The 10,554-nt window shown below is 44.0% G+C and overlaps 1 protein-coding gene across 1 annotated transcript in view; it reads left to right on the forward strand.

The window, feature by feature from the left end:
- The window catches only part of HMGN3 (high mobility group nucleosomal binding domain 3), a 76,564-nt gene extending 74,816 nt beyond the window's left edge, over window positions 1-1,748 (forward strand). Inside the window, exons 5-6 of the mRNA XM_069235638.1 lie at window positions 821-922; window positions 1,377-1,748. Of these exons, the coding sequence (XP_069091739.1) occupies window positions 821-922; window positions 1,377-1,412 (138 nt within the window). The 3' untranslated portion in view covers window positions 1,413-1,748. The remainder of the gene's footprint in view (window positions 1-820; window positions 923-1,376) is intronic.
- Window positions 1,749-10,554: the final 8,806 nt, after the last annotated feature.

A 10,554-nucleotide genomic window follows, 5' to 3' on the forward strand; every position in this document is an offset into this window, starting at 1 on the left:
GGCACTACATTCCTAATTATTGGTTAAACGCATTTGTATTATTATGAAACTTTCTGGATTCTCTCCTTTACCTTCCTTGAAGATGCATTTGTCCCACGTCCAGTCTATACCCGTGTAATAACCAGAATTGCTGCTTATGCACTACTAATATATTTTGATTATTGTTTCTAATATATATGGACTGGAATGATCTGTGGTGATATTATATTCTGCAATTTGGGCATATTATATCGGTAACACTGTTACAATATGTCACCGACAGCACCGGCACTGACTTAGTCCGTTCACTATTTTTGTAAAAATATATTCACTTGGTCACTCTACTCCTGTTACCCGTGAGAAAATCCACTGGGACCGAAGCGCGTTGAGAGAGCCCATAATAAACTGGTGTTTGCACCTTCAGGAGTGTTTGTTTGAGCCTCCTTTTCGTGAGGGGTTAGTTGTGTGCATTATTGGAAGGGCAACCGGAGCCCTGCTCAAACTACCCCGTCTATAAATATAGATATAGATTGATTTTTTTTTTATATATATATATATATATATACAGGTGGCCACTGTGTTGATCTACTCTATATACTTTGTTTTATAGTATTAAAATGCCTGTTTGTCCTTGCTGTTGTTGCTTTTCATGCAGCAGTTGATGTAACCCTTGTGAGCTGTGTCCGCCTTGGTTTTAGGAACTCAGTCCATCTACGGTTCGTATGTTCGACAATGTGAACATAGCAAAATATACATTTCTGATCAAAATGTTACACAACTTAATTCTTGAGCACAGAGTATCTTCCTAAGTGATTGTGAATCATGAACTTTTCTTTTTCAGAAAGAATCTGCAGCAAAGGGTAATCATGGTGCAAAAGGCAAGAAAGATGCTGGAAAGGAAGGTACTGCTCCTTCTGAAAATGGTGAAACTAAAACAGAAGAGGTACTTGGTGTACACTGAGTTGGTGGCATCTGCATTTTTCAGTGTTCAGTCTCCCGCCATTCAGTGCATGTTGATAACACTTCTTTTTATTACCCATGATGTTATTTCAGATTCGCGTCTCTCGGCCCACTGTTAATGTTTCAACGTCCAGATGGTTCCCTCCAAGCACACATTCAGTAAAAGGGCAGATTGAAACAGTGAAAGTTAAGGGTATGGTAGTGTTATTGTTTGCAGTGACTAGGAAAACAATAGTGTGGCTTTTTTTAAATTATATTTGTTAAAGAAAGTTGCAGGGGATGTTTCCATTGGTGTAAATCATAGGGGACATTTCTTCAGTTATTGCCTTTGATATAGAATTAGGCTTCCGAGTTTACAGGCTTGGTTCATCCCCCTGGCGGGTACAAGTAGATTTATAACGATCGTTTTAATTAATTGTAACTTTTTCTTTCTGCAGGAACAGAAAATTGAATCTGGCAAAGACAAAGATTGACCTTCAAGATTTTAAAGTGGTTTTAAGTACCTCTTGAACATGTAAAATATTTTTTATCAAATTTTGTAAATGCAAAAATATTGACTAGTGTCGTTTTACCAGGATCATGCTTTCAGATCGTTGTCATTAAACTGCTTTCAGTTGGTGTTTTTTTTTTTTTTTTTTTACTTTGCTCTGACCATTACTTTTAGGCTTTTCATATTGGTCTCTGCATGCCCTATTTTCATCCTGTTAAGAAACAATGGTGCTTTTGTATGTGATTTTAAAAAAGATAGATGTGACCACTTGCCATGGTTTCCTTTTAATGGTCTTAATTAAAGCCTGGACGGATTTTAATCTTTACTGTGCTTGATTTATTCATCCGCTATGGTGCTTGTATTGCAATTAAACGCTCACCTTCAAAAATCTAAAAGGCAACTACACGTTGTTCTGGGTGCCAATCCTTTGGTTCTTACCCTACCTGCCACTGATGCGTCCCCAGTGGGTTTAACATGTCTGGTTTTCTTATAAGCTGGGAAAATGTACCACAAGTGTTCGCTTACTCCATTACTGTCCACTAGAAGGAATTGTGAAGAGCTACAGGCTATACCTATGTGAAGCAATTCTGTGGTTTTAACTGACCATTTCATGTGTGATCTTCCAGTCCCTTTGACAGCTTATGTATAGTCCTCATCTGAGATTACATCGTACCTGTGCTATTTTATTCCTGCACCACACCTGTGTGCTGAAGTCCGTTCTTTTCTTTCTGTGCCATTAAAGGCGGAACTGGAGATACCTCATGTCTCTGAGACAACTACCTCAAATTTCTTTGTGTGCAATGAAAATATTGCCTCACAAAACAACACATTTTAAGCCTTGTAAAGACTGTAGTTTATAAATGACTGTAACAAATCCTCACCAGGTTTGCCTATGGTGCACCTAGGCAGATCGAAGAGTTCTGTGAGGCAATACTCCGACTCTTCTGAATTTTGCAACTTCTTCTGGCGCACCAATATGCCTTCCACCTGGGATACTGCCAGTGGGTTCACCTTTTGCACCAGTTGAACCCTCTGAGTCCACCACTGAACCCGGCTCCTGCACCAGCTGTGCCTCCAACGCCATGCTCATGCCGCTTCCGTCAACCTCAACACCAATGCCGACTCTATTGACATTGGAGGAAAAGGTACCCATTGTGCTGTCTGACAATTAGGTTGAGTTGCCATGAGCTCAGACCAAGGTTGCGCTCTGTGTTGGAGCTCCACAACCAGCTTGATGTGCCTCCTCCAAAACACAAACGTTGCACTCCTTACTGGTTACAGATTCAGACAACAATTATGATCTGGGTGATGAGATTCAGCAACCATACCACAAATAAAATTAGTCTGACTTAAGAAACCAGTGGCCTTGACATTTGCCCTGAGTCGGGACTCCTCTTACCACCCTGGCACTGAGGAGATTGCATCTTATGCCAACCTTGCTCTGGCCGCATAGTCAGTCACCAAATTGCGAGATGCCAACACCATGCCCTTGATGACCCCATGTTTTTGTTTTACTGCCCCTCACCTCATAGCTTGGTGGTGCAGATGTCTTCCTGTTGGATGAACCAGAATACTTTTCAGATTACTTCCCCCTGATAGTTCAATTGAGTTGCGAACATTGGGAAGAGTATTTGATTCCACCAGCTTGGCACTCGGATCTGAATGCCAGCTGCTTGTTGGACCACTATTCTATGCTCTTTGGGATATGATGGCTCAGGTCCTCCCAGGTGTCCCAAAAGATCTCCGACCTTCTCTAAACTAAGCCGTAGAGGATGGTTGTGATGCCACAATTCGTTGTGACTTGGACATCACCGATTTCCATTGGACAAGCTATTGGCACCAGTGTTGCCATTCTCCACCACGGCTGTCAGCTGTTGTGTTTTTTTTTTTTTTTTTTTTCAGGTGCTATCTAATCATCCCTTAATTATATGCCCTTTGATAGGACGCACCTATTTGGGTACAAGGTATAACTCTGCTCTGGAGCAGTTCAAGGAAAGCAGGGCCACAGCACACTTCTTGGGCTTACCTGCCTAGCCACACCATCCAAACGTACTGTTCCTTTCATAGTTTCAGTAGAGGTACCTCATAGCAGCAGCCAATTCAGTTGCAGCAGGATGCCCAGCTGTTTCGCAGTTGAGGTCAGCGAGCCATATACTCCACTGCCCCACTTGCTAGATCTCTAGCATGCCTATGGTGGAGCAAAGCCACCTGTTTAGAGGCAGGACCGAACGATTCTTCCCGACTTGGTAGTTGATAATGTTGGGCAGGGGAGTCCTGCAGATAATCAAGGGGACACCTTGCCCTTCCTTGCAACCATGGCGCACTTTCCATCACCCCGATAAGCACTGACTGAGGACCACCTGTCCAATTTATGGCAGAAGGTGTATGAGCTTTTGGCCAGAGGGGTTGTCAGGAGGGGGGCTGCAAGAGAAGTAGGCTGTGGTTCTTATTTCCACTATTTCCTGATGCCAAAGAAGGACAGAGACCTTTGTTCTGTTTTAGACATCTTCCCTCAACACCTTGCTAGGGAAGAAAAAATTCAAGATGCTCACACTGGGCCAGGTTTTGTCTGCCCTTGACCGTGGAGATTGAATGATGGCTTACATCTATAAGAAAAGTATTTCCCTGTATGCTATGTGCATTTGTAAAGCTCTAGCTTTTCGTCTTGTAGGTCGATTCATTGAAAAGGCAGTTCTTCTCTTCTTGAATTCCGTAAGAAGCAGAATTTCAGTTTGATGTGCTCTGCTTTGACACCACCTCACACTTCAGGTGTTCACAAAAGTGATTGCGTGGTCGTAGCATACCTTCGGCGGTCAGGGTACCATTCTTCCCCTACCTTGACAACTGGCTGGTGAAGGCAGGTTAGCCCCAGGCATTTGTCAACCACCTCCAGACTACAGTGAACCTCCTGTCATCTATGGGGTTCACTATCAGCATGCCAAAGTCCCACCTGACTCCTTTTCAAATGTTTCCCTTCAACTGAGCCATTCTGGATATGGTTGTTTTTTTTTGCCTTCCCCCAGAAAAGAGTCCAGAACATTCAGGATATGATTCTAGAGCACATCCTCAGTCCTGGTTCTCAGTGAAGTTGACTTTGAGGCTGCTGGGCAGCAACAGGACAGAGCTCTGCGCCCGGGCCTTAGCAATCTCCGCCTTCTTGCATGTAGAATGAGTGCGACAACAGAATACCTTTGACCTCCCTCTGGAGGTGGCTGGTGTCATCATGTCAGCCACGTTCCTTGACAAACTGTATACCCCATTCATTGGGACAAACCTGTGATTTGGTGCCACACATGCCAGATTGACCCCCTTCAGGGGAAGTTATCTGACGTTTTGTCTCTCGCTTGGCAAGTCTTTGCTTTGGGCACAATTAAAGATAGGTTTTGGCTCTTTCAGCCTTCTTTCGGTTCATTGTTTAAATCACCGGTTGTGATGCGTTTGTTGAAATGCCTGCAACACTTGTTTCCTCCCTCTCCTTTTCACATGCCACAGTGGAACCTTAACTTGGTCCTCGCATATTTGATGTGCAGTTCCTTTGACCCATTTCACAGCTGTCTTTTATGGGTGCTCACCCTCAAGACTGTAGTTTTATCACTATCACTTTGGCATAGCAAGCAAGTGTTTCAAGCTGTGTTTTAACCTACAATACACCACCTTCTTCCCAAGACAAGCTAGTTCTTTTTGTTAACAATTGTGACTCTGTACAGTATCAGCCAAACCATTACCCTGCCAGCTTCTGTGCTCTGCCTCTTCCCTTTAAGGAGGATGAGGCTTCAGCGCTTAAGCCACAAAAGCAATGTGCTTTTACCTGTATTGTACCAAAGAACTTCAGGTGGACGACCAGCTCTTTACAGGGTTCTCTGGAGCAAAAAAAAGGCAAGGTTGTGCAGAAACCGACCATATCAAGCTGGATCATGCTCTGCATAAAGATCTGCTAAGCACTGGCCAAGGCTGCTATCTCTGCATTAGCTTGTGGAGTTCCTGTCCTGGACATCTACCTAGCAGCTGTGTGGGTGTTAATCCATACATTGATGAAGCACTACTGTCTGGACAGCATGTTTTGCTGAAAGGAGCATTTCACCCCACCCCTTGGTCTGCATTGACAGGCCCACCTCCTAACAGGTTCTGCTGTAGCAGCGATCTATTTGAAAGGTGAGGAAGCTGTGGTTGAACTCTTATCAGAAGAACAAGTTACTTAACTTCAGTGATGCTCTTTCTAGTAGAAATTCTAGCTGCAGATTCCTCACCAACCCTCTTATTGCCCCTGTTCTGTGAATGGAGGGCTGTCCATATTAAAACCCCAAGTCTAGAAATCTGCACACTGGTCACAACCAGTTTGCTTTTGGGGCTGCGGGCAGGGACAGCTTTGAAAGCAACTGACGTCTGCACGGGAGTGGAGCCAATATGGGCCCCATATGCCATTTCTGGTGTGGAGCTGCGTCGGTGCGGAAGCGCTTTGCACCACCTACAGAAGCACAAAGGTACTGCTGAAAAAGTTCATATCCAGTCTGACGACTAGGGAATATTCAAAAGGTGAGGAAGCTCCAGTTGGTCTCTCCCAAGTGTTAAAGAAGGTATGTAACTTGTTCTTCAGACATCTTCATCCATTGGTCTGTTATGTGTCATTCACGTCTTGATTCCACACACACATCCAGATACCATACAGCACGGGGCAATGTGTCAGCCCACTTTAGCCATTGGCTCCCTTCACTCAGTGACACATTTTGTTTGTACACTGACTGTATATCCACCATAAGAATGCCCCCCTTCAGTGATAGAACTGATGTCATTAAAAAAAATATATTTTTCAAAAACATTGATTAGTCTTCTTAGGTGTACTTGTTTTTGTGAGTGACCGGCAGCTTCCTGCACACTGCTGGTGGACAGCATGCTGCTTTTTGCAGTGGAATATATACCGAATGAGCACTTATTTGGCGGCCATATTAAAAATACTTTTTTCACACAGGCCGCATCTCCGTCATTTTTTTGACGCAAAAGCGGCACAAACTTACAGAATACAAATGTATTTTGTAAGTTTGTGCTGCTTTTGTGTCAATAAATGATGGTAATGCTGCACATAAAAACTATAAATCAGGGCCTAAATATTGAAAGAGACTGCACAACAGGGTACACACTTGGTAGGGGCTTTGGGAGCCCTGCAACAGATGTGCCTATCTAAATCTTTTGTGGCAGTTGAACCCACATTGCTTCTCTACCCCACAGCATGGATATTAGCACTAGTACCCTCTTGATTTGTAAACAGAGCTTCAGGTTGCCACATCCTGCTAATAAGGAGGTTACAGATCTGTAGTTTATTCTGAAGCAAGTATATGTCCTGCAAGTCCTACAGTACTCAAGCACCAATTAGTTCCATCGAGTTGCTTAAGAAATATCCCTGATGGAAACAATGCTTGTGCGTGAACCACACCAGTGGGTATTTGGGTACTTTTTGGTTCCCTTTAATAGGCTTGTCAAGACTTTAATCTAAAGGCATTTGTTAAAGAAAGTAAGCGTTCGTAGTGGTGATTATGTATCTAGGTTGCAGGTAAGTCCTAGTTTTTAGTTTATTCCAATTTCGAAACCGTAGTTTGACTGACAATCTTAATGTTGCACTATTAAAATGGTACACAGGATTTTAAAATCTTTTTTCTGTTTACAAATACACATTATCAATATATTCTCTCATTGGTGAGCCTTTAACACTTACATTATTTGGTATGCTGTCATTCACATTTGAGTTTTTCTCAAGTTGCTATTGAACACGTCTGAACTGCCTTTTAGCAGGGTGCAAGTTGTCCTCACCGTTGGACCATACAGAAACCAGGTGTGCAGCCTGGTTCTTTATCTGTATTTCAATCACAGTTGTTGAGAAAGAATTACACTATAAATAAATGTAATGTCTGTGAAAATATTGGCTGACATCATGCTTTGCTGGCCTCCTTGGTGTGCGTGTGTGAATCAGAGTTACTCTGGTAATGAGATTGGGAACTGATATATGGGAGTGTCAACATTATAAGTAGAAATAGTTGGAAGGTTGTGGCCGTGAAGGTTAATTTAAATCTGCAGCCGAATATTCTTTCAAAATATGCATGGTCTGAAATGATCTCTTGGACATCACATGAAGCACCACTTATTTTCATAGCTATACTTACAGGCACAAATACTGTGCACCCAGATATCTTCACAGAATGACAAGGCACGTGCACCAGTGTCTCATCGCTTCTGCATGTCCATAGGATATGAAATAATACCAGAAGTTATGATTCTCTATGGAGCTTCCTTGATGATTTATTGGTGTTCATTCAAGATGTTCTTATTGTTCTCTCCTATTAAAACCTAATTTTATTTGTTTTAAGAAACTGCAGCAGAATAGAACGGAAATATCTAGCCCAGATGTTATATTACTGTGCCCCCAGTTAGGGGTGCAACACCCTCTGTTGACCCATCCCCCTTGACCATTAAATAGTCTAAAAAAAAAAAAAATTTAAAAAAACTCCACCAGCGTCCCCATATTGCAGTGTGTTTACGAGAGCCTATGGCCAGGTACGTACACTTCTCCATCTTAGCACACCAGTCTATTCCGTCAAGCCACGCAGAGATACTTGGTGGCTGCTTAGCATTCCAGTGGCACGCAATGTCACTTTTTGCCAGTAATGTAGCAATCCAACTAGCATATGTTCCCGTGGTGTACCCCAAGATCTGCTAGGATGACTAACAGAGCTATTTTTTGGGAGGGGTCCACAGGGTGTTATAGCACTTCAGTCAGCGTTTTCTCAATGGGTTTTCAGTAGTGCATTATCACTGGGCATGGCCAGACTACATGAAAGAAATCTGGCTCTGGTGCGAAGCACTGAACGGACTCTTAGGTTGCACGTCCATGCACTTTCCATAAACTTTGAGATGTTAGATAAGTGGTGTGCAGGTTGTTGAGGTGAATAAGCCTCAACTGGAAAGAGATGGACATGAAACGGAAGCTCATGTGTGCATCTCTCTAATCTTCATCTTCCAGAGATCCCACCCAGGATCCCACTCAGGTTAAGTTTGTCTGATGAATCATGTAATAGTGTCTTGTATTTCTGCAAGTACCCCCCCTACACTTTTCCCAGTGCATCCTGTAGGAGTTTGGCCTCAAGTGGATTGTATTAGGGGGTTCAACTAAGACCTCTCGGTGACCAGACAATGCATGTCTCGGCTGTAGAGATCTGTGGAACTATGTGGTGGGCATCACGTATAGGGATTGAAGTTCTTGGAAGGATTTCATTGAAGATCTCTGCCATACATCTCACAGGTATTTGACGCCTATTCTGTCCCATTTGACAAATACCTGTAGCTTTGACACATGTAAACTTCCTCTTCAGAGGAGGGTCTGCTGCATTGGTTTCTTCTCCTACCCCATCATATGTTGAGAGACTGTCATATGAAAATGACCACTGGTGGGTTCAGGGAGGGGATGCTGGAGAGAGCCTCTTTAAATGACTTGGAGAACATTATGTATGCTTGGGATGGACAGTTCTAATCTGTATGCTGGGTCTCCAAAACCCCTGTTTAACCAATTGCTGATTACCAACAGTTGGGATGCCCAGTATTAAAGCCGTATGTCTGCCATGCCCAAGCCTCTGTCATAAGTCAACTGGCAGCATTTATCCAGAACAATTCAGGATGGCTGTCTGGCCCATAGGAAGGAGCAGAGCTGAGAGGTTACAAACCCATGGAGTACGGATCATCAGCTGAACGTTTTGCTGGATATAAAGGAAATTGGGCAGGACCATCATCTAGAACAGCACCACCCTGCCCAGAATTTGAAGAGGGTGTTATGGCCATATGTGAATTTTTGTTTTGTGATTTTTTGTTTTGTGATTTTATTGTTCACACTTCTCCACATATAAACAGTACACATTATAGTCATATGTAACAAGTACATTCTTGATGTGGTGTACAATGGCGTCTAAAAAAGGCATCAATAATACTAGGTGCAGGAGATGCAATGGACATAATATAAAAACAGAGACCGCAAACGGTAAGAAACCTCCCACCAGTTCAGGGGTGGTATTCTGAGACTGATCACTCAACTTATGGTCTGTATTCTCAGGATCAGCAGGAGACAGGGGTAGGCTCTGCCTCCTCCTGTCCTTGTTGCTGGGGTCCTGTACCTTCCATTTTGGAGTAGTACCCCCCCCAGAAAACTGAACTTTGGTGGCTGCCCCTCCCAATTTCCCTGAAACCAGCGGCAACTCTTCCCCAGAACGGTCTACAGACATCCGGGGACTAACTATGACCCTTCTCTTGGTAACCTCCCCACCCCACTTTAGGGACACCAGACCCACAGGAAAAAGGTTTGCCCCCGCCCATGGGCTGGAGCCACGCTACACAAATGGCCAGTGTACTGCTCTGCGGAAACTAGCCTTTCCACAACCATGGTTCGGCAAGCCCTAGTGTCCCTCAGAGCAGTGACTCAGAACCCTTTCCACTTTCACATGATGGAAGTGATGACTCCCATCCTCTGGAATCATCTGCGCATCTTCTGGGTTAACCTTCCAACTAAGGGAGATTAAGGCATGATCTGTAACCTCCCTCTAAGGCCACATTGGCCACCCCTGTACAGGGGCCACTAGTGGGGGGTGTCTTAGGACAGACAGAGTCCCCTTTCTTGTATCCTAGCTGGAAACACTCAAAGCAACGGGGTTGAAAATGGGGCATCCTGGGCCATTGCCCACCAGAACATCCTTCTTTCCTGCCAAAAGGGACATGGGAACCTTTTTCTCTCCCCTTATCCTGAGACCTGTCTGTATTTCCCTTGACCTCCGCCATCTCCTCCTTCTGTTGGGGACTCTGCCCACCCTTGGCTGCGTCTCCCACATACAACTTATTTTGGACCCTGGTGCTGACCCAAAGGTCCACCTCTTCAGCAAGCTCCCAGGGGGTTAGTAAGCTTGCTGTCTATAAAGTGCTGGCACAGCTCTGGAAAACAACAAGACAAGTGCTCCCATGCAATCAAATTGCACTGCCCCTGATAGTCGGTTACTTCGCTGCCCTTCTCTCGACCATCCAGTGCTCTGCAAAAGGAGTCAACATACTCCACCCAAGTTTAATACTCTCCCTTAACTTTACCCTGTAACTGTATTTGG

Source organism: Pleurodeles waltl, chromosome 5 (assembly GCF_031143425.1).
Source record: "Pleurodeles waltl isolate 20211129_DDA chromosome 5, aPleWal1.hap1.20221129, whole genome shotgun sequence".
NCBI lineage: Eukaryota > Metazoa > Chordata > Amphibia > Caudata > Salamandridae > Pleurodeles > Pleurodeles waltl.